At 42.1% G+C, this 27,983-nt stretch overlaps 1 protein-coding gene across 7 annotated transcripts in view; it reads right to left on the reverse strand.

Annotated features, from left to right (window-relative positions):
- Nucleotides 1–1,181: 1,181 nt before the first annotated feature.
- Nucleotides 1,182–27,983, reverse strand: part of cep162 (centrosomal protein 162) — a 68,040-nt gene continuing 41,238 nt past the window's right edge. For 5 of the 7 annotated variants that reach the window (XM_063484997.1, XM_063484995.1, XM_063484999.2 and 2 more), the window contains 13 exons: nt 15,560–15,672; nt 15,094–15,193; nt 14,878–15,004; nt 13,013–13,176; nt 9,994–10,095; nt 9,675–9,914; nt 7,710–7,907; nt 7,226–7,532; nt 5,810–5,942; nt 5,108–5,249; nt 4,938–5,036; nt 2,093–2,227; nt 1,182–1,604 (listed from right to left, as the gene is read on the reverse strand). In XM_063484997.1, coding sequence (XP_063341067.1) covers nt 1,404–1,604; nt 2,093–2,227; nt 4,938–5,036; nt 5,108–5,249; nt 5,810–5,942; nt 7,226–7,532; nt 7,710–7,907; nt 9,675–9,914; nt 9,994–10,095; nt 13,013–13,176; nt 14,878–15,004; nt 15,094–15,193; nt 15,560–15,672 — 2,061 coding nt within the window. In that variant the 3' untranslated portion in view covers nt 1,182–1,403. Of the gene's footprint in view, nt 1,605–2,092; nt 2,228–4,937; nt 5,037–5,107; nt 5,250–5,809; nt 5,943–6,530; nt 6,713–7,225; nt 7,533–7,709; nt 7,908–9,674; nt 9,915–9,993; nt 10,096–13,012; nt 13,177–14,877; nt 15,005–15,093; nt 15,194–15,559; nt 15,673–27,983 lie in introns of those variants that run through there. The other 2 variants (XM_063485000.1, XR_010094964.1) reach the window with 2 other exon arrangements.

Raw genomic sequence — 27,983 nt, forward strand, 5'->3', positions numbered from 1 at the left:
ATAGAAACTCCATGTCCTGTAGTTTTCTTGGCTGCTGCTAAACAACAAGAAAGTTCAGCTCCCTCCTGAGGACCGAGGCCTGGAGACTGGCTAGGCCGCTCCTTTGTTGCCTTGGCAGTATGTTGGCAATCACTGTCAGGTTGGAAGACCACGACAATCTTCAGTATTCTTGCTGGTGGTCTTGTAGCTCGTTCCAGCCTTGTGCAGGTCCACAGCCTCGTTCCTGACATTTTTTGACAGCTCTTTGGTTTTTCCAATGGTGGTGGAGAAGCTGGAGTGGAAGAAACTGACTCTGAAGACAGGCGGCGTGCTTTAAACACAAGTTAAGATCAGTAGTGTCTGTAATTGACTGATTGTAATCTGTGTCCCACATGGGCGCACAGCTGCCACAGACTGTTGTAGGGGATCAAATCCGTATTTCACTCAGTGACATCAGCTAGGACCAGGTTTGACAGCATTCCTCGTCAATGGCTTGAGCATGAATTGATGATTAATGGATTTGCTCGCTTGATTTTATAGTAGACTTAAATATGGCTACTCTCTGCAGTTTTCTGTACTTAACTGAAAGAGTGATCACAAGGAAAACGGCATGTACATGAAGTCTTCAGAACGAGGAGTTTTCTGTTTGAATGATTCAGTGACTCTGCTGCTATAGATATGTAAGATCTGACAAACCAATGAACTGTAACAAAAAACCTTTCTCAGGTGCTATGGGTTTCATTATATTGCCAGCTCATCTAGGACCACCAAACTGTGCAAAGAATCCAAGAAGATGGAAAATTTGATAATGAAGACAAATTGGATCTATGAGTTGAATCTGGAGCTGATTTCTTATCACAAAGTGTGGCATGTAGTTGACCTGCAAAGGCACTGAAACAGAGGAAAAGAGATGAAGAATTGAGACTCTGATGTCAGTCCCATCAAAAACACCTGCAAAAAAAAAAACTGACTGGCATGTTACGCAGTGCTACCCAGCAGCCATGCTCGGGTGCAGGCTGCTAACCAAGCTGGCCAGTGTTAGCTGAGACTTGGCCTTCCACCTCACACTGGGGCCATAAGGAGAACTTTTACTGCAGAATATTTAAATATGTATTCATTGTGGTTGTGATTAAGTATATTACTTTTATCTGCAGGCCCTGTTGTCATATCTAGATATGTAAAACAGTCAAAAAACAACAAAATAATGTTCAAGAGGTTTCTTTATTTTACATTACTGTTTCCTCTGTGGAGGCAGGGATGGTAAGCCAGTCTTTGCAGGTCTTTGGTGCAATACTGATCCTAATAAATCCTACCATTACCATGAAAAACATAAAAATAGTTAAATAAAAAGGAAAAACTTCTATTGCTGACACACTGGCATGGAATCAGTGCAGCGTTCACAGTATCAGCTTTCAAACGTTGTATTAACTCCTCTGTGGAATGGCGAGCTCAGGCGTCGGGAGAACCACTCCCTGTCGTTGGAGATGTCTCAGGATGTCCAGGATGGAGTCGAGCTCAAGGCGGAAAGCATCCATCTCCCTGCTCTTGTCCTGAGCCAGACATCTCCAGTGCTCCAGCTCAGACTGCAAATCATCACCTGGCGTCTGCCACGCCCCCCTAAGCACCTGAAGGACACAAACAAAAGACCTCAGGTTGTCTTTGATACAGTATAACTACTTCATCTGACCTCTATGTGAATAATGTCATCAGGGGAAGTGTACAGTCTTCTCCACCAAACAGCATATATGTTTGGCCACAGGTTCAGCAGTGTGTTTAACTCCGATGTCTGTATGATTCGCAGAGGGTTTCCCAGAGTCCAGGAGACGTTAGAAGTCATTTATAGCATAACATTCAGGTCAGCTTACGTTTCCGTACAAGTTTGTCACTAGTTCAAGTTAGTTTCATTTACGCTGACAAAGTGGATCCAGAACTGCTTTTGTTTGAACGTGGTTAGATCAGGGGATCACCCACCGTGGATGTCCAAGCCTTTGTGTTCAAAGTTAATCACAACTGCTGATTTAAAACACCTGAATCTTGACCTTAGGGGTCACTACAGGTTCACATCAGGTTCTGGGTTCCAGTTTCTGTCAGCTGGTTGTGCCCTCACTGGTACCTGCTGCAGCTCCTTCTCTCTGTGCTGGTGTCTGAGCTCCATGTTCAGTATCTTCCTCTCCAAGGTGCACAGGAGTTTCACCTCTGAGCTTGAAGCTTCTTTAGCTTCCTTCAGCTCCTGCAGCAGTTTGGTTAGCTAAACACGAGAGAGAAGCAGCTAATCAGCTGGATAACTAGCTAAAACATCTGGTTTAAAAAAAGGAACATGTAAATGTTAGCTAGGCCTTTGAAAGTATTAACAGTCTAGTGTATTGCAGATTCAGCAGGGTCATTCAGTATGGAATGCCAGGACTGCCAAAATGAATTAATTAAATACACCATTAAATAAATAATTAAATGTGTCAATAATTAATTGGAATTAATTAATTTAATACATATTTATGACATATTTAATTAATCAATTAAATTACCAGTTTCAGTCGCCAATTCTGAATTATAACTAATGTGAAAAACATGTTTAAGTAGAGAGAGCAAAAAAATCCAGTTAACATCTGATCTTTGTGCTTTTTGTTCAATAATCAGCGTGACCTGTGTATAAATGCATAGCTTTATTAAAAGAGATAACGTCGGTGTTTCCGTCATTACTGTACGAAGCTTGTTAGACACTATGAAACACGTACAGACCTTACGCTGTTCGACTAATGTTTTTATTGTGAATACTGATCATGAGTGAAAACTGAAGCCCACTTGGCTGCCTCGGAGGCCTGTACACCACAGAGCGAGGTCAGCATATCCAGGATATCTTCAGCGCTCTAGCACACACCCTGCTCACCTGTCAGCTGTTTAACACCTGCTGCTTATTCCGGAAACACGCCCACGTTACCTGGTGATGGTCACAGTTTAACGTGGGCAGCTGCAGCTCGATATAACACAATGTCGGCGTATTGTTCTGCACAAGACAAGTAAATTTGTTTTTTTTCCTGAGCTCAGAGCTGCTGGAGTTTGTGTTTCCGTCAGAGTGACTGACCTGACGGATTTAAACGGAGAGCGATGGACACCTAGAAAACTACAGAGCACTTTATCAGCGGCTGATATCCAGTCACCGGCAAACCTTCGCTCAGTTTTAGCTCTCAGTGGTTAAACACTGGACTTAATTCACTCAGCTTCTGTCAGTCGGGTCATGTTTACTTCACCGTTTTATTTACAACTCAGCAAATCGGTTTGGCTCAGATTAAAGTTACGTTTCATAACTGCATAGTTTTACTGAATTTACATGTCTCACTGGAGCACGTTAGACTGAACCATTCGCTTTTCTTTATCTGGCGTTCATATGTGTGATTTAAACTGTGAATTTCAAGTTAAAACTAACATTAAAAATCTTTTTTTATACAAGGAGAAAAGAGAAGGCGCATTTCCACCAAGAGGAGCAGCGTTGAACCAGCGTAGATACTGAAAGACTTCAGCCTGCCCAGAAACATTACATCCTCTGTTTTTTAATAGTTATTCAACTGTATCCTAAGCAGCAGCTGTCTGTTAGAATGAGCAAAGTTTACTAAAATAAAAATAAATGAAGGTAACATCTGTTACCTTCATTTATTTATTTAGGCTTGTTACAAACTATGAAATCGTGCAGACTTCTGGATGTTAGAATAAAACTAATACTGCTCATGAATGAGACTAAAGGTGTCCTTTATAACTAAACATGTTATTATCACCTCCACATTTATATCATATTTAATTATATAGCACGTGTATTTCAGTAATAGCCGATTTATCTCAGTGTAGTGGTGAACAGTCACACAGCTCAGTGGGCGTTATCTGTGATACTCCTAAACTATAATGGAACCAAACAAATTCACTTGTCTTGTGCCGACATTGTGTTATATCGAGCACCGGCTGCCCACGTTAAACTGTGACCATCACCAGGTAACGTGGGCGTGTTTCCTGAATAAGCAGCAGGTGTTAATCAGCTGACAGGTGAGCAGGATGTGTGCAGGTAAACTGAGGGTCTGTCGAGCTGATCGCTGGTGTCGTGAGGAAAATGTCAGCTCGTTATTTATGTTACAGAAACATAAGGACATGAGAGCAGGCGGAAAGAGACGACCGTTCGGTGAAAATGAGAATCTGCGGCTGCAACATGTGGAACACACAAATCTAACTGGTTAACGTAAAAAACAGTTAAGATGGAACAGCGGGGCTGTGAGCTCGTACACGCTGTCAGCTGAATGTTAGCTAGCAACATCTCCGAAAACATCGGAACACTTTTGCAAACATGTTGTATATTGGCCAGCTGAGCAGACGTGAACTGTACGCCACTACGTTCACGGCTAAAACATTATTGAAAGTGTAGTTGGTGACAGACAAACGGCATTTAAAAAGTTACATTTTAGAGCGCCACCACCATTGCTGCTTGTGATTTGAAATGCATTCTGGGATACCTGGCTGCCCCAAGTCCACACCAGCAATCGATTATCTAGGATCGACCTGTCTTGACTTACTTTGCACGGTAACCAATCAGATGTTAGAGAAGATGCAGTGGCAGCGTTAACCCCGCCCACTTAGTTTGATAGGTCAGGACTGCCAAAATGAAATAAATAAATACATCATGAAATAATTAATTAAATGTGTCAATAATTAATTAAAATATGAAATAAATAATTAAGTAAATGTGTCAATAATTAATTAATTAATTAATTGTCATAAATATGTATTTAATTAATTCCAATTTTAATTAATTATTGACACATTTAATTAATTATTTAATGGTGTATTTCATTAATTCATTTTGGCAGTCCTGGCATTCCATAATTCAGAGGCATCTGTGTCCAATCATAACTCTGCCAATGAAAAGTGGAAGAACCAGGATAGAGAGCCATCAGAACTCGATCAGCACAGCGATCTTTCACCTGCGTCTGCAGAGCATCCTCTCTCCTCCTGGATATTTTCAGTGCTTCTTTGCACCCCTGCAGTTCTTTCAGCTGCTTGTCTAGATGATCCATCATTATCTGCAGGTACATATGAATGTTAAAACAGCAGGCTCATGTTGTACAGAGGCTGCTTGATGAGGGAGCCCTACCTCTTGAGTGCTCAGCTTATTAGTCAGTTCTGCAACCTTAGAGTCTGAGTGTTCGAGTGCATGGGTGGCCCGCAGGTGGTCCAACACTCTAAGGTGTTCTGCCTTCATAGTGGATAGCTGCTCTTCAAACTCCTCTGTCAGCCTGGGAGATTAAATCATATCTTTAATCCAGGGGCAGCAGGTGATTGGCTGGGTTATTGAAGAACATCCTGCTTCTTTGCAGGATGGGTCAATATCTATTTGCACTATGAAGCACTGTCCAATCAGTTTTGCAGTATTTGCCTGAATCTGAAGAGAGTATAACTTTATATTCTTGAGAATTCATCAGCAGTCACATCAGCAACACAAATGTTCCAATGGCAGCCATGCATCCCCAACGTGACATTCCCTTCACCGTTTTCCTGACAGATGATGTGATCTGCATCATCTCCATACACTTTTTGTTCTTGAGTATAACCAGTGGTTTGCACTTTGTTGTACACCTGTGTATTTCCACTCACAAAGGTCAGACATTGACAATGATATTCCCCCATCAGCCTTTTACGGCTGAGGGATAGAAATTCAACACTGTAAATGAACTTTGATATTTTGTCTGCTTCACTGCTTTAAGTATAACATTTCCTAAACAGCAAGTGCAAGTAGAACCATTTGGAAGCAAGCAAAAAGCACACAGAAGCAAAACTACAAAATGACCGACTGTACCTGGACAGCTGCTGCTTGGCCTGTGCAGCATCAGCCTTCAGAGCTTCCTTCTCCTGCTCGCTCTGCAGGAGCAGAAGCTCCACCTGCTTTTTTAAAGCTTCATTCTCCTGCAGAACCTCAGAGATATGACTCCCTGTCAGAAGAAGGAAACATGAAAAAAATCTTCTAGTGCCTCCAGCTAGCTGCATTTTTTTAAATCTGGAAAACCACAGCCCTGCTTATAGACGTTTTTATAAAGAAATCTCTGCTGTTAGTGTGTACACTGGGACTGATGTGGTAATGTTCTTACTTTCTTCTGATGCAAGTCTAGAATATATAAACAATATTTGTTTGTAAACCACTTTCAAGGATCGCTCGACAAATAACAGTTACACACACACACACACACACACACATATATATCAGTCGATTCACTCGACTGAACTATAACTTTTGTTCCCTGAAAGAAAGGAACGAGCTACAACACATGGTCCCTTGCTATGCAGCTTTGCTCAGTAAAGAGCAGGAACTGCAGAATGACTGTACACATGCAGGTGGGGCCACGTCCTCACAGGTCATCTGTCTTAAAGATGTAAACAGAGATGTCTTCAGCCAGGCTTGATATCCCATACTATATGTAAATGGACCAGTACTTTTCTACTACTACTAGTGCTTTTACACAACGTGCCTCATTCATGCAATACTTAAAAAAAATAAAAAAATCTAAGTGCGTTCTACCTACCGTTCACACACACTCATATGGAAACCTCGGAAAGCAACATGGGGTTAGTATCTTGCCCAAGGAAACTTGGCATGTAGACTGGAGCAGTTAGGGATCGAACCACCGACCTTCCATTCGGCAGATGACCTGCTCTACCTTTGGAGCTACAGCCACCCCCCATATGTGCATATGTGTTTCCTCTCCTTCAGGGAACAGAAGTTATAGGCATAACTGGTCATTTTTAACACTTGAGTTTTTCACACAGCTCTGAGTTTGCTATAACTCTGATCTTCTCTGTGCTGGGTGATGAACCAACAGTAACACAAGCAAGACTGTTCTACAGATCAAATGGAGCATATTTTTTGTGCACTGTCTCCATCTGACAACCAGGCTCTCTGCAAGCAGACTGCAAACGTGCTACTTCTTCTGAACCATAAATTGCCCCCTTTCACTCACTATGTACTTATACATCACTCTGCATTTAATTATGAGTTGTTATTAATCTTTGGCTCTCTTCCACAGCAGGACTTTTGTCTCGTCTCCTTGCTCTCGTCTCCTTGCTCTCATCCCCGATGAGGCGAATGTTGTTGGGATTTGGAATTATATAAATAAAATCAAAGTGAATTAAACAGTGTGACCACAAAATATTTTCATTGCATCAGGTGATCTTTAGTCCCTATTGTGTATTATTTACTTTAAAAAAAGTGCATTCCCACCTGTGAATACGGTGGGCTGATAGGTCTTCTCACACAGAGCAGCTGGAAATGTTTCTTCTCCTGCAGTGAGAAAACCGTGTGTTTTAGGGAGACCTGGTTGTTGGCGTTTGCTCTCAGTGGATCGTCTTTCTGCTCGTGTGTTGGGGGCAGACGGCATGTTCCTCCGTTCCTTCTTCAGTCTGTCCACAGTGCAGCTCAGTTCCTGAATGATCCGTGTCTTTTTAGCGAGCTCTTGATTCAGCCGCTCAAGCCGCACGCCAATTGCTGCCTCGGCTTGGCGCTGGTGCCGGCTGGGACTCAGCAGGGCCTGTAGAACGAAGGGCTCTCCTCAGTATTGTATAATCGAGTACAAGTTTATTTTGTCAACTCCTCCATTATCCTACTTCATCCATTATTTCAAGGTTTCAGAGCAAAGACTGCCTGCTCTAGCATCTGGAGACAGCTAAGAAAATAGCTCATTGCTTTTAGTAAGACTTGTACTGACCTTCTGTTTAAGCTGCTGCTGGAGAGACTCGATCTGCTCGTGCAGAGATTTCTCTTTCTGTTCGTGGCTCTGCTTCACACGGTATAGCTCTTCCTCCAGAGCCTGGACTACCGATGACTCGGACCCAGCTGCTGCTTCAACCTGCTGCTTACGTTGCAGCTGCTGCTCCAGCTCACAGATCTGCTGCTCGTAGCGAAGCTACAGAGTAGACACATAGTGGCATCCAACAAAAATCTGCTACAATGTTGCAGGTTGTTCGTTTTTAAGACTCAGTTTGTGAGCATGATTTAAAATGTGTTTGATTTTATAATGTGTCTAATTTAATTAAATAACTGTGACAAGTCATATATAAAACGGTCCTTAATGAAGAGGAATTAATAATACAGGACCAAGGGCAGAACATCAATGACTGCAAGCAAAGAAACAACAAATCAAAAGCAGCTACCGATCAAGGAACACTGTTACTGATCCCTGTGTGAAACAAACCACATGTGCTTCACACACTTTAGTGATGTCTAAACAGTGAGTGAGCTCTGCTATTTACGAGATACACAAACCACAAACAGGTACAGCTGGAAACCGAACCAGTCAGCAGCTGACAGGCTCGTGGGTGTAACTAAGCAGGTGGACGCCTACAGACTCAAATCCTCCACAATAGAGTGGCTGCATTCCATTATGAAACAATGCTCTGCAAACACTATAATGAATATGTCCAAGGCCATGACAAGAGTCCAAACTGAAATAAAACCTTTCTGTCCTTCAGTTTTTCTACAGAAATCCAAATGGCCAGTGACTCATAGAGCTGTCACACAGCGAACAGTTGCTGAGGGGTATTTTACTACAGTGAACCCCATAAAAATGGAAACTTCTATCAGAAAAATATGATAATGTATTCACTCTGCCTCATCTCTTGAGTTATCTGCTAATCGGTGGTGCTTCAATCCCTGGCTGCTCCACAGGACTGTGAGTGTGTGTGAATGTTAGAGCTTGTGGACAGGTGACTGAGACGAGCTGTATAAAGAGCTTTAAGTGCTCAGAGTAGAAAAGCGCTACTAGAGGTACTAGTTCATTTGTTCCCTCATCTGATGTTTTTAATGATCATTTCATCATTAAATGACACAAACCACAGAAAATAATGGTTCTCACATAGACTTCTATAAAAGACACTGGAGTATCTACTATAACCACGGGACAGACGTCTGAAACACGATTCTTCACTGTCATGAATCAAACTACTTCCACAGCAAGAACATTTAAAAGTGTTGGTTCAGCCAAATGAGCACATGAAACACATTTCCTCACTCATCTGCTGTAAACCAGACGTGTAAAGGAGAAAAATAAAGGTTTTACTTGTTAGTCTCACAGCTGTGCGGTTAAGAAGCTCATTTACTGACTGAAGCTGAACTTATTATGTCACACTGCTTCCTCTTTGGGCTTCACAGTTCTCTATGAAGCTTCTGTCTGTTGCTTTTCTACCACACCAAGCAGGAGGAATGCACACAGGAAGAGACGTGGTGATCACAAAGTGTGGATTCAGTGACTTCTACTGATGACCAGCAAGAGATGGTGGCTGCCCTAATTCTACAGTATTAAGATGTGATTAACGTATTTTTTTGCCATTTAAAAAGGACAAAAACCAACCCCACACTAGCAGACAGCTCTAAAAGTTGTGTATAAACACGCCCATAGCAGCCGAGGCCTCCAGCAGCATAACTAAGGCCGGATGCAGGGTCACCTGATCCAGCCCTGACTATACGCTTTATCAAATGGCAAAGTTTTAAGCCCAATCTTAAAAGCTGAGAGTGTTTGACCCCTGAACCCAAGCTGGAAGGTGGTGAACAGGTTGGTGGTGTGACAGGAGCTTTCTGTTTTGGGTCCTCTTCACAGTCACCCAGCTGTTACTTCCAGGCTGAGTGGGAAGTGCTGGCAGGTCGTTACATCGACAAGTCTGTGGACTGATGTTACCTTGACTCTGTGAAACTGCTGCTCCATAACCTGGAAGCTGCGTTTGGCTTCCTCATCGTGATTCTCCAGCTCGGCCTCCAGACGTTGGATCCTTCGCTCCAGCAGAGCAGTGATCCGGCTGGAAGAGGACATTTTGCCAGGATCCACGTCCTCGTGGCTGGCAGATGTGGCTGCAGCATAAATCAAAGCAGGCAGCGAATTTGGGTTTCTGCTCCTGAGTATTTGTTCCAGCTCCTTCACCTGGTGAAAACACAAGTGATGTGAAGTTGTAGAAGAAGGAAGGAGAAATTAATTGTTAGTGTATGCCCGTGTGCCAAACCTGTCGCTCCAAGTCCTTCATCCTCTTCAAGTCCACAAATTTGTCTCTCGCCTTTCTCTGCCAGCTGTTTCTTTTGCCCACTTCCTGTTTCAGTTTTTCTACCTGCAATGGAGACGGCCTGTTACTTCCGACACTTTCCATCCTCATTCCTAAAGCTTTCACTGTTGTCACTGTAAAGCACCACAAAAGAAGACACGCTCTAGAGCAGGGGTGTCGAACTCCAGGCCTGCAGGACACCGGCCCTCGAGGCCTGGAGTTCGACACCTGTGCTCTAGAGCAATGTTTCCAGAGTCAGGAAAGATAGGCACGTTCCTTAAAATTAACACAATTTAAATCAATTTTAGTTTTTTCAAATCAAAACAATAGTTTCCTTGATGCACATTTTACTGTAACATAAAGACCACTGAATGTTAGACAGAAACCAACAATCACACAATCCCGTATGGGAGGTACTCTGTGACAGCAGGGAAAAAAAAAAACGCACTTTTAACAAAACGATGGTTTGTGGCAAAACCATCACAGCCTGGTCACATGGTCTGACTGGGAGAGTACAACCACCAGCCTGCCTTAAATGGGAATGATAAATTATTCAAGTTGTATATCTAAAAAAAGTACAACAACAACAAAGACAAATAAAGTTCTTCATCCAGAAAAGTTCTGATCAACAGAGGAAACAGTCTCTAAGACTAAACACTGACCTCATTAATTATAAATGGTGTGATTTAATGTTTTGTTTCTATTATAAGTCCTGTTTAAATTAGTTGTTTAAAGTATTTAATGAAAACTGTATCACACAGATGCTAAAACAGACTCTTAGATGGCTCGACGACACCATCTATTTCAGGTACAAACACTGAGTCACACGTTAGAAGGTTATGTTACAGTCATTGAATTAGCCTGCTTTATGTCCTGGTGGGCGGGGCTATGACTCACCACACCCACTATCAGATCGTTACATGGAGAAACCTTTTTGAAAATGTGACATAATTTCTGTGGTAAAACCGCAAAGGATTGTGGGTACGAGTGGCAAGCGGTACTAGCGCACGCAGGCTTTCACAAGAAAACAGTCACACAGCGATAAAAACAAGCATAAAGAACGGCAAGAAGTTGTTGTATTATTAACTGCAATAGCCGGTCGCATGACAGCCATGGGAAGCCGACGGGTAAAGTGATCGGTTTTTATCGGATTCCGTCGTTGAAGAGAAATTGTTCAAGTCATGTTTCTGAAGTCACAAAGAGACGACGGATGGCCTGGATTCGACTACCAAATATAACGTCCCAGAACACTCCAGCTCACATGTTAGTCTGCTCCAAGCATTCCCAAAAAGGTAAGTCTTCTGTTGTAGTTATTACGTCATTTATCATAACATAATTGTTGATGTAGGTTACAAATAAGTCTTATATTGGTTTGAATTGAATTTGTTGCGCTATGCTGCTTTGTTCACTGTGGCTTTGCGGGCTTTGTTGTGTTTTGTAGGAAAACCAGCCTACAAAATGCAGGAATGCGATCCAGACTGCGCACCCTCTATCAACCTGGGTCAGACCGAGTGTAAAGCTGCTACCACAGCCAGATCTGATCGGTTAAGAGAGAGAGCGCGATATCAAAACAGCCACGAAAAGTCCCGCATATATGTGCCCAAGGGTTGTATTGAAGCAATCAAGTGATGAATAACTGTTTTCCACTATGCAATGGTTATTTATTTATTTATTTTTTTGCATTGTTGATTTGTTTTTCACCGAAGCAGCTAATAAAGCATAACAGAATACAATGTTGCCTCTTTCTTGTAAGATTCTATAATAGGATGAAACAATAATGTCAGTTATAAATAAAGACAATAAATTGAGTGACACTTATGACACTTTTTTTGACACTTATTTTTTTTCTATTAGAACCAAAAATGTTGTGTAATACTACAACCTGAAAGGACAAATAGATTGCGTTGGCCTGTGCAGGAGATAAAGAAAAAAAACAACAGCTGTGAAATGGAATCGTCCAAATCACCAAAGTAAACTGGACCTGGGCTTGTTGCAGGATCTGAAGTTACTAAACATGTTGTGAGTGTATGCACTCACACTTAGGACCATATAATAATAAATATGTGCGTGATGAAAGCTGGGCAGCACGCTAACATCCTTACTCCACTCTGTATGCTCGTTTGGGTCTGACCCTTTCACTCCTTTGATTTTTTCCTCCTACTTTCTTTTTGCCTCTTCGTCACGTCTGTCTTTGTAGGACCTGCCGTGTTCTCCGTCGTTTTGTACACAACTGTTTTTGGAGCAAATAAAATGCAAGCAGGGATTAAAACCACAGAAATAACGATTACCGGTGCTGGAAATGCTAGCGCTTGATGCAGTGTTTTGATTTTGTTGCCACTCGTACCCACAATGCAATGCGGGAAAGTCACGTGTTCTGTCGATCTCTATACAAAGTGTGCACAGACACCTTGGCTGCTGCCTCTAAACATATTGTGCGTTGTCGGTCTTGCGTGCTGCTCATTAACATTCAGTATTTATTATTTCCTGTTACAGGTTGCTGCTGTGCTCTGCCTACTGTGTTGTTCTCTTTTGGTTTCTTGACTTTTCTTCCAGCAGGTGATCCAGCTGATTCTTTTCCTTCTGTCCCTCTTCCCCTCTGATTTTCTTGAACTTCCCTTGTCTACGCCTTTCCCGTTCCTATCCCCTGGTCACGTCTGTTCTCATTGTAATAACTTAAAAGTAAAAATAAAGATCAATCAAGTGGACCAGTATGACAAAGCCGTAATGATCCACGTTGCCTGTTGGGCATCTTTCTTGGCCTTCAGACGATAATTCTGATGCTACAGTGCCGAACGGCACAGGAAGAAACACCCCAACAAAGAATAACTGAATTAAACTAACAACAGTGACTTGCATGAGGGAAGTTCACTGAAGTCAGAGTCTCATTTAAAATAAAAACTATATAGAACAGACAGAGGATTCATGCAGATTGAGGGTACAAAATAAATCAGTGTGTAACCATGGTGTGAGAGAGGAGCATCACCTGTTCTCTGAGCTGGTGTATCTCAGCTGTAGCAGCCTTCAGCCTGCCAGCATCTCTGTCCAGCATCTCCTGCTTCTCAGCAAACCACTGCAGTTTTTTCTTAAGGGCTGTCACTTCCTCCTGGTGCCTGTCCTCTAATACACACATCTCAAAGGTCTGATTCCCTAACAATTCAGGAGAAATGCACTCAGTTATTACTCATATATACACAGCAGGTAAAATAAGTATTGAACATGTCACAGTTTTCTAAGTAAATATATTTCTAAAGGTGCTACTGACATGAAAGCTTCACCAGATGTAACGACCAGCTTAATTCCCACATTACAAGAAATCAAACATAAATGTCCACAAATTAAGTTATGTGTAAGAATGAGGAGTGACAGAGGGACAAGTGCTGAACACAAAGGGAGGTGCAAAAGGACATGACAGGTCACACCAGCTGAACTTTATCAGTAATTAGAAAGCAATCCTGCCTTTTTATAGGCCATCAGATGGGACCATCAAGAAACATCTCATGATGGGTAAAAACAAATAATCTAGCTCAAGACCGTCACAGTCCTATTGTTGTAAAACATCCTGATTGGTTACAGAAGAATTTCTAAAATCCTGAAGGTTCCAGTGAGCCAGCGCCTGGTCATGGCCGGTTCACTCCACAGACGAGTGAACAGAATTATCCGCAGAGCCAGGGGGCACTTGTGGAGAGCTACAGAAAGACCTGGAATCCTACAATTGTTTCAAAGAACGCAATAAAAAATACCCCCATGGCCTGTATGCACAATTACTGTTCATTACTGAAGAAAAAGAACGATGAAACACATTTAAATTTTGCTGAAAAACAATCAAACAAGCCTTTGAAATGCTGGGAGAACATAGTCTGGTCAGATGAGACCATAATTCCACTCGTTGCATGCATAATAAACACCATACCAACAGGTAAAAATTGGGTTTTTCAGAATGACACTGGCAAACTTCAGGATGAATGGAAAAATGTGCCGAGACATTCCTGATAAAAATGTGCTTCCGGTTGGTAGTGAAGAAATGACAGTAGATGTACCAGCCAGAAAGGAAACTATTGACTGGCTTCAGAGAAAGAACATAAAGTGTCTCGCCCAGCCAATCACCTGACCTATATCCAGGTTAAAATCAGTGGAAAGAACTAAAGGTCAGAGGTCATAGAAAGGGCCCACGGAGCACTTTCAAGTTTTGAAGACTGTTTGTGTGGAAGAATGAGCCAAAATCACACCTGAGCAATGCACCTGGGATACTTTCTCCACACAGGAGACGTCGTGAAGCCGTCGTCTCCAACAAAGGCTTTTTGTGCGAACAGTTAAGTAAACATCAGTAAGCACGTTCAGTACTTTCACCTGTGTCACTATTACACAGAACTGAATTCATGAACATCTGTGGTTTGATGTTTTTGTATGTGTGGATTAGATGTTATCCACATCTGGTGACAATTTCACTTTGAATCATACATTTAATGACTTGTACATATTTGTCAGTTTGATATATTTTGGGGGTTTATAAACAAATCACAAGTAGCAGTTGGTTACACATCGTTTCAGTGTTGCAGTAATCCTGACAGCATTTGATGCTTTTCTTTGTCACACAACATTAAAGTGAGTCTCTTTGGTCAAACACAACATTTGAAGCTGCCACTTTGATTTATGGGTTTCTGCTAAGGCAGCACATTTTTAAACTGGCAGAATTTTGCATATTTCTACATGTTTTGAAGGCAAAATGAAGCTATAAACTTGGGGTTGTCATTATCCTATTATAGCATTTTGGAATTGGGTTTGTATGTGAAGTGAAAAGGGGATGTAAAATATGGAATATTGTAGTTTCAGGACTGTTCTTTATCTTACCCGATGTGGAGATGGCTCGGGCTTTAGCCAGGTCTCTCTCTTTCTTAATGAGCTGCAAGTCCACCTCCAGAGCCTGCTTTTCTTGCTTAAGCTTGTGGACGTCCTCAGACATCTTGGCCTCATTTCTCTGCACAACGATTCACATCTGTGCTACATGAAAGGAGCTAACATAGACCTTCAAGCCTTACAGTACAGGTGGATGAGAGCGGTACTAACCTGAAGTGTGTTTATTTGCGCTAACAAGTCTGCAATGTGTGGAGTATGATCCGTTAAGCATATATTTCCCACTGGCCTCGAAGTTTTATTCAGCTGCTCCCTGGTGAGGTTAGAAAAAGTTTACCCTAACCACAGAACAACCAATCCACATCTGGAGAACTTTATGATCTCTATTTGTTAACGACCTACTTTACAAACTTTGAATAAAGTTAGCACTGCTGTCCCTGAACACGAGTGAATCTCCGGTTTGGCCTATGTGTTGAATACTTTCCATAGCCCAAAGACGCGCTATTAGCTTCACTGTTAGGTGCTTAAATGCACAGAATGAAGCGATGCATGAATATGTGTATGACTCGCAGTGTGAAGTGTTCCAAGTGGTCAGACTTTCACAGTGCACATAAACACACATATATGGGTACAACAACATATGTGTGGGACGTACAGGTCTGTGGGACAGAAAGCTCACCTGGTGGAGGCCAGCTCATTCAGCAGCCTCTGGTTTTCTTTAAACATGGCCTCCTCATTAGCTTTACTCTTGTCCTGCTGAGCCTTCATCTGTAAATACAGCTTCTCATTCTCCTGGAGGAAGATTAATGTAAAAAAAACAATGAAAAGAACAACTAGGTACAAATGGATAGGCTCTTGTTTTTTTAAACCGTTGCTCACACCTAATACGGGCTTTTCTATTTACTGCATTTTGTATAAAACTGAAAATGATTAGAATTTCATAAATTGTGCCCACACGGCATCTTAACATAGAGAGCTTCTGAGGTAAAGCACTGCTACGAGTGGAGAGGACTTCTAAAAAGTTGTTTTAAGCAGATGGCAGAAAGACAAAGTTTAGTGCTTGGGAAAAATGAGTGAGGTCCCTCTCATTAAAGATATACTCTCATCTCCCAAACCTATGCAAACTCTTAACACACACAGCGCGCTGGCTCGGGCTCTCCAGAGAAATCTCTCCGAGGATTTCAGTGTAACTGGTCAAAGAGCAACAAGTTCTCTTTCATGGTATTTGCTTTGTGTCTCACTATGGGAACACCTCCTGTGTGACCTCATCAGAAGCTCAAATGCCATTATGCTAAGTGATGCCCATGCCAGGAGGGGCTAGTACCCCCATATAATAATTTTCAATTCAATTTTATTTATATAGCACCAAATCACAACAACAGTCGCCTCACGGCGCTTTATATAATAGGCTAACATGGTGTCAGATGACATTCAAAACAAGCCCACCTCTTCCTAGCTTCCACAGCAAGGAAGGTGAGGGGTGTCCAAATTCATGGGCTGCATCCTCCTGAGGATCCGGCCTTCGCGGTCTACGTGGGCCGGGTCCTCAGAAGGTCGGGTAGGCCACAAGTAAACGGCTGTGAAATGGGACAGTCTAGCCTTCAGATTTGCGTCACCGCTGTCTCGGTGGAGTTTAATAAACTCAGCCGTCTGCTCCTTGCTATCTAAATTATAACAGGACACTGGAGTAAACTCTCGACCGTCTCACACTTCTGTTTAATCAGTTTTCTGTTTGACGTTTATTCAGCTGTGTGAAAACCACCCAGGGGATTAATAAAGTTTTATTTAATCTAATCTAATCTAATCTAATAACTTTAATCTCAGCCAACAAAGCCCAACAATAACATTTTAGGTTGTCTAAGTGACTTATATATTACGTTTAACCTGAGTAGCGAAAGTCCGCGGTGATCTGAAAATGATGTGCCGGGACTTTGCCGTTCTCGGCGGCTCTAGTGACCCTCGAGCTCCCGGCTAGCTATCGAGCTGGTGGGTAACAGACGTCTCCGAAAACGTCGAAGCACTTTTGCAAATATGCGATGTCTTGATAAACCGAGCAGATATTTGAAGTTTACACAGCTACATTCTCGCCTGAAAATATGTTAAAAGTTTATTTTGTGACCCAGAAAGAGTAATAAGAGTAATTCTAAAACTTAGTAGCGGTCGCCATTGTTGAAAACTGGAACTGGCTGGGCCGCGCTATGAACTCTGGGATATGGTGGGCCACGAAGGACACACCCGACCCATCCTTCAAATTCAGGGAAAAGGAGGACGCATTTGTCGGCTGCATTTGAAGGAGTCGACGAATTGGGACAGCCTTCGTCGTGTTGCTGTGACACGTCTTGATTGAAATCGACTAGTTAAATTTGCCACAGTTGACAGCCTGTATGAGTGTGGGCCCAAGTTCTTTCGCCGGTTCAATTCCGAGCTGAGATTGGGAATCCTGCTACAGTGTCCTTAGATTGTGAGTGTGTATAAAAGTTAAAATTCGTTACAGCTGACAGTCTGCCTGACAGTGGGGCTGAGTTCTTTCACCAGTTAGATTCCGAGCTGGGTTCGGCGGGCCCGCTGCAGTGCCTCTACACTGTCTGGGTTAATTTTGGGGTTAGTAAATTAGGCTTAAAGTTGAAATTTGCGTCTAAAACCGTGTGTTTGGGTTTTGCAGAGCGAGACATGCGCTCTGTATGGTGTGTTGAGTGTGAGGGAGAAGGAAGTGTCTCCCAGAGCGGAGTGAAGCAGACTAACAGGAGGAGGGGCAGGCAGCCCAACTCAGAGGGGAGGAGCTGAGTGTGAGGTGGACTCAAGGAGGAGCTAGGAGAAGCAGTCTGTGTGACTGCAGGGGAAAAGTGCCTGAAACAGAGAGTCAAGAGCAAAAAAAAAAAGGGGTAAAATTATGATGAATTATGCACAGAAGCTAAAGCAGAACAGGAGGAATTGGGAAAAGAAGGCACGGGAATATTTAAATTAGCAACAAAGGGAAATGTGTTTAAAGAATCAGAGAAATGAGAGTGTCAAATAAGTAATAATAATAATAATAATAATAATAAATTTTATTTATGAGCGCCTTTCAAGTCACCCAAGGACACTTTACAATAGGATAAAACACATAGTAAAACAATGGCAGAATAAGAACAATAAAACAAAAGCAAAAGCTAAAATTAACAAACAGTGGATTCACAGTGAATATGCAGATTTGAACAGATAAGTTTTGAGTTGGGATTTAAACTGGGGGAGAGAACCAATGTTTCTTATTTCTGGGGGTAGAGAGTTCCACAGCCTGGGAGCAGAGCAGCTGAAAGCTCTGCTTCCCATGGTGGTGAGACGGAAGGAAGGTACAGCAAGATGGATAGAAGAGGAAGATCGAAGTGAACGGGCAGAACAGGTAGTGGTTAACAGGTCAGAAAGGTAAGGAGGAGCGAGGTTATGAATGGCCTTGAAAGTGAGCAGAAGAAGTTTGAATATTATCCGGAATTTAACAGGGAGCCAGTGAAGTTCCTGAAGAACAGGGGTGATGTGCTGGTAGGAGGGGGTTCTGGTGATAATGCGAGCAGCAGAGTTCTGAACCAGTTGAAGCTTATGGAGGGATTTTTGGGGGAGACCATGCAGAAGAGAATTGCAGTAGTCAATACGGGAAGTAACAAGACTGTGGACAAGAATGGACGTAGACTGGGTGGAAAGAGAAGGAAGCAATCTGTTAATGTTACGTAGATGGAAGTAGGCAGAACGGGTGAGATTATTGATGTGAGATTTATAGGAAAGTGAACTGTCTAGGATGACACCAAGGCTCTTAACCTGAGGAGAAGGGAAAACTGTGGAGTTATCGATGGTGAGTGAGAAATGGTTCGCCTTCAGAAGGTTGGATTTGGTGCCAATAAGGAGGATCTCAGTTTTATCCTCATTGAGCTTTAGAAAATTAGAGGTAAACCAGGATTTTAACTCGGATAGACATTCGGAAAGGGAGGAAGGTGGGAGGGAGGAATCAGGTTTGCAAGAGAGATATAACTGGGTGTCATCAGCAAAACAGTGAAACTGAAGATCAAATTTGCGGAAAATGGTACCTAGAGGGAGGATGTATATTATGAAGAGAAGAGGGCCTAAAACTGAGCCTTGAGGTACACCAGAGGTGACGGAGAATAGACGAGAGCGGAATGATCTTAGTTGAATAAACTGGGAACGGTCGAGGAGATATGATTGAAACCAGGCGAGGGGTGTGTCAGAGATGCCGAGAGAGGAAAGTCTGCTTAGAAGTACAGAGTGAGAAATGGTGTCGAAGGCTGAGCTCAGATCTAAAAGGACGAGAATGGTGAGAAGACCAGAGTCAGCTCCGATTAGAAGATCGTTAGTGACTTTAAGTAAAGCAGTTTCTGTACTATGACATGAGCGAAAACCAGATTGAAATCTCTCGTAGATATTATTATTAACCAGGTGTAAATGAAGTTGAGCTGCAACCACTTTTTCAAGTATCTTAGAAATGAAGGGTGATGAAAGTGATATTAAATAAATCTCTTAATGTGTTAATACTAGACTTGTAGTCAAGACCGCCTAAACCAAGACCAAGACAATACCAAGACCAAGACAGACCGAGTCAAGACCAAGACAAAAAAGTCTTTAAACTGCAGCCAGATTAGGGCTGTGCGATATGAACAAAATCTCATATCCCGATATAAGACATCTATCGTCCCGATAACGATATAAATCACAAAAATGTAACATTTTCTGAAAATTCTGTGAATCTCGGGCAGCTCGACTTGCGTGAAGTGTTTCCAGCTGGGCGTTGTGTACCTGGAGTCGAGTGTTTTAACCGATGCATGAAACTATACATTTTAGACATAAGTTGTAACGGCCGCCGTTTTCTTTGTGAGTATTTATTACACGGCGTGCTGCGGGGAAAAGCCTGTTCTAACGTTTGAGTCTCAGGTTTATTTTTTAGCACCTGACGGCTCTTTTTTGCTTCTCATCCGTAAACACTCTGCATCTTTCATGTGATTCAGTTTATTTTGAAAAGTCTCAACAGGATCTTGAGCTTTATTGTGAAAGGTTTATGTGGAAAATAAACAAGCGGACACGCGATGGTTTTACCATCGTTGTTGCTAACGACAACGCATAAAAACAGGCGCTTGTCCCTCCGTAGTGTGGTTATATTAAATATAAGAGATGGAGAGAACTTTAAGAAATGATTATAGCCACTACAGTGACCATCAAAACCATGAACAAATATTGTCGTAAACAGTTTATTTTGCGACACCACGAAACAAAGGACAGCGTAAAATGAAACGATAGACGTTTTTATATCGTCATCTGATTTATATCATCATATCGAACAGCCCTAAGCCAGATGCTGCTTCGTTTACGGGTGTCGGGCATATTCGTGTGTTTTTGCTTTCACACAGCCCTCCTCACCGCTGTCTACTGTCTCACTCACTTACTGAGAGGACAGACGCACGCTCCACTGTCGCGTCTCTCACCCTCTCTGTTTTTCACATAATGATATTATCCTATATCCTTGCATGTGATTGGCCACAATATGGAGGGATTGGAGCAAAGCTGAGCCACTGTCTGAGAGCTGAGCAGCCAAAGGAAATTAAGTGAGGAGCCGGCTCTCGCTCAGTGGGAGTCGACTCTTCTGATTCATTACAAAGCCCTCTGTAAGCACGGCTCTTAGAGCTGATGCTTTTGAAATGACACATTATCAAACATTACGTTGTGTGTCTTGGATACTGTTGACTCCAAATCTCCCGACCACTATGTCGATCTGAGACAGCAAGACCGAGACAGCGAGACCAAGACCAGACTGAGGGATCCGAGACCAGGACAAGACCAAGACCAAAGTCCGTCGAGACCAAGACAAGACCAAGACCACGTCCGGTCTCGAGACATCCAACTCTAGTTAATACAAGTGACTGCGGACCTGGATCAACCTCTTCCACAAGCACATTGGCCGGTGCAAAATGATAGATTAACATAATTGGAACCACAACCAGGCCATGTTTTGGCTGAAAATTCACAGCTTCACCTCCATGTACATCCTGAAAGGACGGTCAGTCTCTCCCTGAAGACAAAATGCAGCTTCAGAGCAACAGCATCAACGTCAAGAATCAACAATTCAAAGGGTTCAGTAGCATGTACAGATACCATCACAGGTGGAAGCATGCGCTCCTGATCACAAGCTGAGAGGTTCACATGCAACATCATTCTGTGTGAATGGACTTGAGAAGACTCTCTGAGTCTCACATTTGCCATACTGGGAGTTGAAATGGCAAAGGAAGAAAAGAGTGAAAGACATAAGGCAAAGCTGAAAAGGAACGGCCCACAGTGCCTCTGACATGTCAACAAATGAGAACTGCAGCAGTTGTGGGAGAGGAGACAGCAGCTGTGAGGAGAGGGAGGAGAACATGGAGGAAAATGAAGGCTGATGTTAAAATGAGAGAATATGAAAGTTGAGTTGAAAGGTGAGGCCGATGGACTTGTGGAGGTTGAGAGCGTGTCCAGACGATCGCAATAAAATGGTAAAAAAAAAAAAAGAAAAAAAAAAGGAAAAAAAAAAAGAGCACACTCACACACACAAACAGAGAGACGTGAAATGCTTTTTGGAGAGAATAAGGAGCTGGGGGAGACAGCTTGAATCCACAGCTCCACACCATACGTATATATTGATCTGCCTACTAACCCATACATGCAATGAAGACCAGCTTACATGCCCGTGAAGCCCGGATGAAAAGTGAGGTCGAGCAAAAGAATGCTGACCTTGATAACTCTGCATTAACAGTGCAGGGCAGTGACGGACCAACACGGAAGATCGGGCACCAGAGAAAAGGGCGTTGCAGAGAAAGAAGAAGCAACTGAGGACCAAAGGCACCTCAGAACGGACAAAACACAGAAGAAGATGCAGGTTTCACATGCGGCGAGCATGGACACTGGAGAAAGGACCAGGATGGACAGCACTGTGAGCAGCAGCAGCAGCGGTCGCAAACAGGCTGAAAAGGAGGAGGGCAGGACCCCAGGGCACGCTTCAGGCCGTGGTTTACCCAAGACACCAGAGCAGGAAAGTGAAGAACACACACACACATCTACACACACACTGTCTCAGCATGAAGTGATACACACACAAACACATGTACACCTATTGATTGAGTGAGAAATGATCCACACACAAATACACCTGCACAAGCTCGTGCAATAAAGAGCGATGCACACACACACATGCTGATGCAATGAAGAATGCTTTGCTAACAAATGCTCATGCTGAGACGCAAAATGCTGCACACACACACACACACACACACACACTCTGTTACAAGAAGCCATTGATTACTTAGAACGCATTTTATGTCATCCAGAGGGCACATATGTACATTTAACAAACAAGTTCTACAAACCTCTGCTTATGAAAACAATGTCAGTGTGTGGGGGAGAGGGCGGGGCTTCTTGCACGTGACTGCATGCCGCAGGATGTCTGTTTATGGCTCAAGGCCTGGACTGAATTGTTTACTGTGCTTCACACAGGCCTGATGACGAGCAGTGGTACAGAGTGAAAATGATGAATTAACTGTATAAATGTTTATTTCCAAGCGCCGCATTTTATATGATTGAGATTTAATTCAAGGAGGAACAAAAGAAGTTGCATTTCCCCTTGATAGGTCTAGTGACAGCAGGTGGAAAGACCGGGGCAGATTTGTGGACGATTGTAACAGAGCTCGCAACTGGCGAGTCACGGAGTGACACTTAAGTCTGAGTTCAGACCAAGAAAGTATCAGAAACTAATTAAAGCCAGGAGCAGTGAATGTAACTCTGCATGCTATGGCACCTGAGGTTATACTTCCCACAAAGCATAAACTTTCCTGTGAATATTCTGGTTGATATTGGGGTTTTTCTTAGGATAAGGTTTATTTTGCCAGTGAGGTTTGGGTTGTTTTCTTTCTCTAAGAAAGAGAGACGGTTTTATTCTTGGGCATGTCTGGAACTGGCCCTAGAATTTGTTATTTTATTATTATTTTACTGTTTACTCTTGTTTTTGCTTTTGTTACAGTGCACTGAGATAAGAAATCTGAGAGGTGTGATCCACCAGTGGTGATATTTTGTGAGTTCATGATTTAACAATCAGCTCTCTTTTAAGCAGGCCTGCAAGATTGAAATTTAAAGAGATTATGAAACCTTCTTACTGGAAATAGTCGCAAAGTGTGCTTCTCTATGATTATAATGGGCTTTGGAGAAATTCACTTATATGGGACACTGACCACATGAGATGGTGAGTCCTGAGTCTAAAAGGATTGCAGCGAGTCAATCCAGTCCAAAATCATAAACAATTGTTTTCAATTTAAAATGATGACATCGTATTGCTGTTGATGGATACTCAAATATGTTGCGCGTGAGACTCCACTATCAGCAATACCTGGTATGGATGCGTGTGAATGAACGCGTGTGACTGGACTGTGATGGACTGACGATGTGGACTAAAGTTATCACTGACTTTAAAAATTGAGATTAAAGACTGGACTTATTCTTTGAAGAAAATTGTGCTTTATTGGCCGTGGTATGGTTATTGTTGGGAAAATGCCAAATGCTACAGTGGAGAAAACTTTTGACATCACTCATCACTGGAATATGTTACTATTAACTAGAGATGGCACGATACCACTTTTTTATGTCCGATACCGATATCATAAATTTGGATATCTGCCGATATGAATCCGATATAGTGTGTTTTTTAATCAATAAAACTGTTTTTTTAATATCTTGCTGCATTTTGTATAAGTTCATACTTAAGTTTAAATAAACAAAACACTAAAGCTATTCTGTTATACCTGTATGTAAAAAATACACTGCACCCAAAATATTTCATAGTTCAGCAAAACTGATCAATCTAATAAACTTAAACCTACTCCATCCTCCCTATTCTGGTATTTTAAAGAGTACTTAGCAGAAATATTAAGCAACCTAACTAATAGGGTTCCAACTCCCAGCAAAAGAAAATGGGGAACCACCCTCCACCTGATGATGCTTAATCGATGTAATCAACTTTAATTTGATGCAGGGTGAAAAAAATGCACAGAAATAAATTATTTTTCAAGAATAATTAAATAGATTCAACATCTTTCTTCAACAGAGTTGCAGAATTCATAGATGGTACTTTCCCAAAGGAAAAAGTACTGTAGCGTACTAGGGTATATTAGACTTAATAGTTACTATATATAGTAATGGACTTCTGTACATTTTACATCAGATTAAAACTTTGGGTGTAAGATTCAGATAATTATTTATTAAAAGCTAGACATTTTAAATGAGAATAAGAAAGAAAAGTATTTCTTTGTGCCCCCTTTCCCTGTTCATGCCCTATCGGCCCCCCTGGCTAAACTTTGCTAGATCCGCCCCTGCACAGTTACCAGCCGTCAGCTACGTAGAAAAGGATCCTGGTCTAGAAAGTAATATTAAATAAATTCTAACAACAGCTTATCAAGCGTAAACGTGGTGCTGTTGTTCAGCCGCTGGTTTCCTCTTTCTGGTGCAAAGTGGGCCAAAAACAAAGAAGAGAGACGGACTCGTGACAGAAAAGCCGATCAGCTGATCATTAAGCAGTTTCACGATTTAAGTAGCAGCAGGAGCGAGAGAGAGAGAGAGAGAGGCAGTCGCTAAATATATCGGTTGTTAAGCTTAACGTGGGAATGCTTTACGAACATTCAGAGATTAACTTACACACTTGCTTTACTTCTCTCTGGGATAACTTCCTCGGAGATGAAATGCTGGTTTGGTAGCGAGGCTACAAATACACACAGCCGCTCTATCACGTGATGCACACTGCTCCGACAGCTACGGTTATGAGCCGAGTTACGCCGTGTAGCAAGTTTTGTGAGGTGTTTTTTTGATATTTAATGGATCGGATTACATTTTTTATTTCTCGCCGATATCTGATCCAGTAATTTACGTCAGCATTGGACCGATACCGATACGTAATATCGGATCGGTCCATCTCTACTATTAACCATAGCAGGCCACTGTAGACGAGTCAATTAAATTTTATAGAGGAAAATAGCCAAAACCAAAATGATATTTATGAATAACATAGAGGAATGGTAGATTTGTCATGTTCAAAATAGGGTTATGAATAACAAACACTGGTCCACGTGATTTAGGTTCCCCCTTAAAATAGTCAATCATTAAAGTAGACTACAACCGACAGCGGCATGTGCTAGGATGTGGTACTGCAAAGTAAGGAAAGAAAACCTATTGTGTTTAGCTTTGATAAATTCAAATTCAAATGTACCATTACACTCAGAGGATCAACATGAAATCAAAATATCTGCAAATTTTGTATGAAGCACATGACTGATAACTGTTCTGTCCTGAGCTTTTGTTTCCTATAGCACCCACTTGACCACACCACCAGTTTTCACGCCAAAGGAGGGTAAATTGCAAATGTTCGAGAGAGGAATATCACCAAAAGTGGGAAAGGTAAGCCCTGATGGGGGTGATAACACCATGAATGTCACTTATGCTCAATTTCCTAAAATTTGACACCAAGCATAAAATTCTCCAAAATTTAGAGACAGAGAGGAGTTCTACATAAATATAATTTAGTAAACCTCATACAGGGCTCTAGAGTGCGACCAATTTGGTCGCAAATGCAACCAAATTTTTCAATGGTGCAACTAAAAAAACTAAAAAAACGACCAACTGTTCGAGTAAAAAAAAAAAAAAGTCTCTGCAACCAATCACAGATAGTCAGGGGCGGGACCTCTCTGATTGGTCGTGGTCCAGATATTCCTGTAGTCCGTGTGTATGTCTGAAAGTGCAGGTGGAGAGAGAGAGGTGAGTAGCTTGAATAAAGCGATATCGATTCAGTAAATCCTGAATCGACTTTTAAATATAATTAAATGTATTTTGCCAGAAACGCCAGAATCTCAGGTTAAAGCTCACAAAACTATTTCAACAACCACCAAACAGCAAATGAGAGCAGGTACACGGACTCCACACAAAGACGTAAACACAGAGCAGACGCATCAGAACCAGCTTTCTCTTTCTCGGCTTTCTCACCCGACGGTCCGTACACGGACACGCTGTCAGGGCTGAAAGCTGACAGCTCACTGACTCTGACGCGTCGGGTCCGCTTTGTGTTTACGTCTTTTTTGAAGAAAGAAGATCCAAACTACAATTCAAATTTGATAAACATCGTCATGAATTCCCTCTGAGTTTTGCTGTTTTGCTTCCACCACGATAAAATCACACTTCCTGCACAGCTCTCTCTCTCTCTCTGTACTTCAAGAACAGTTTCCCGTCTCAAATCTCTGTTTTCTGCATTATTCATTCGCTTATTACCCATCAGTCTACCGTTGTTTACAGCGCTGTCAGCCGCTGTGGTTTGTTTTTTGTTTTTTTTCTTTTAACTTAAATGACCTCCGAAAAGAAAGCCTAATTTCTGCTGTTCAATACTGAAGAGATTTAAACTTTTTAAAATTATGCAAAATTGCAGAATATCTTTCAGGTCATCTGCTATAAAAAGCCAGGCCAGGAAAATCTCCTCCATGTTCTGTGTTTTATTCTCAGTTACTTTGACACAAAGGCATCTGCTGTGATGTTCCCACCTCTGATAAAGTCTCACAGTGTCAGCACTGATAAATGATCAGAATCATAATATTTCTGACTGTCTGAGGCAAAACTGAACTGAATCGAATCGGGACTTTGTGAATTGGAATCGAATGGATTATAGAAATCAGTGATGATACCCAGCCCTGGTGAGCAGCCTAGGCCCGACAGAGTGGATGTAGCTGTGGGTAATGAGAAAAGATGAAAAGAACGATTGATAACTTTTTTGGTAAGGCCTGATCTGTCTGAAATTCATAGCCAGCTCTGACATGGAGCCATCAATCTCTGAACGCTGAAAAAGCACAGTGTATCCAGAAAACACATTATATGCTGCGATAAATGCCCAAGTGTCCTCTCTCCCCACTGCCTTTCAGCAGCAGGCAGCAGCAAACAGGTCGTCAGAGGCCGATGTGATGATTAAGTTTAACATTTTCTACAATATTACCAAAGAGTGCCAACGCACTTTAAGCACAAGCACAAGATTGTTAATCATTTACAAATCAATATTGTCTGTATGGACAGCAATTTCCCCCCAAAAGTGAACATGTAAAACTGCGGCGTTAAGCGATGCGGTTGAAAAATTTGGATGCGCCTAACTTTTGTGCTTTTAGGCGCACCAGAGCAACCGTGGCAAAAAAGTTAGTCTAGAGCCCTGCCATAGGGGTGGAGGGTTTGAATCTATAATATTTTCAAATAACACCCAATATAATGTTGACTATGTTGATTATGTTTATTCTAGTGTGCAGAGATTGGCTGACCTGACCAGAGAGCGCAATAAACAGGACTGTCAGAACAGTCGGCGTTAAAGTCACCTTTGACAGTCCAGACTCGGATGGCGTTGGACATCCTCCGGGTGGAAAAAGGGTGGGTGTGACCAAGGTGTGGTTCGGCTTGTTGTATGTATATTTCAAACTGATACAGCTCTGGATGGGCCAGTTACCAGGACATGGAAGAATAACAGACATTATTAAATGAGGAGAAGGAACTTTCTGGGATTGAAGATCCTCTGGTTGACTGAAGCATGCAGAAAAGGAAAAAGCTATTATTTTATCACTGATTGGTAACTGACTGATAATTGGCCACATTCACAGCTATTGAATTGTTGTGGACGCAGTCTACTTCATGTTTAAGAACTCTAATTAACAGATTGAAAAATAGTGACACTAAGAGAAGAATATGCAGTGCCACACTATCAGATGCCAGTGACGGTTGGGCTCAGTGATGAATCAGGTGAGTTGGATTCATGGCTGAATCAAGACATAAATTCCCCTGCTGTGGTCAGTGAGGGAAGGACAGTGGGGAAAAACGGAGCTGCAAATGTGAAGTTCATGTTAACACACAAGTTTTGTTTCTAGGCAGTTCTGCGGATGCAGGCTCTGGGCGGAGCCAGGAGTCCAACAGATTTAACATGATAATTAAACTGATTTCATTCCCTAACACAGGGTAGCAGGCCTGGAGCAACGACACTCGAGAGGAGAATTTCTGAAGTTGTCTGAGAAATGATGTCACTAATCTTTTCTTTTTAATTT

This window comes from Pelmatolapia mariae, linkage group LG10_11 (genome assembly GCF_036321145.2).
Source record: "Pelmatolapia mariae isolate MD_Pm_ZW linkage group LG10_11, Pm_UMD_F_2, whole genome shotgun sequence".
NCBI lineage: Eukaryota > Metazoa > Chordata > Actinopteri > Cichliformes > Cichlidae > Pelmatolapia > Pelmatolapia mariae.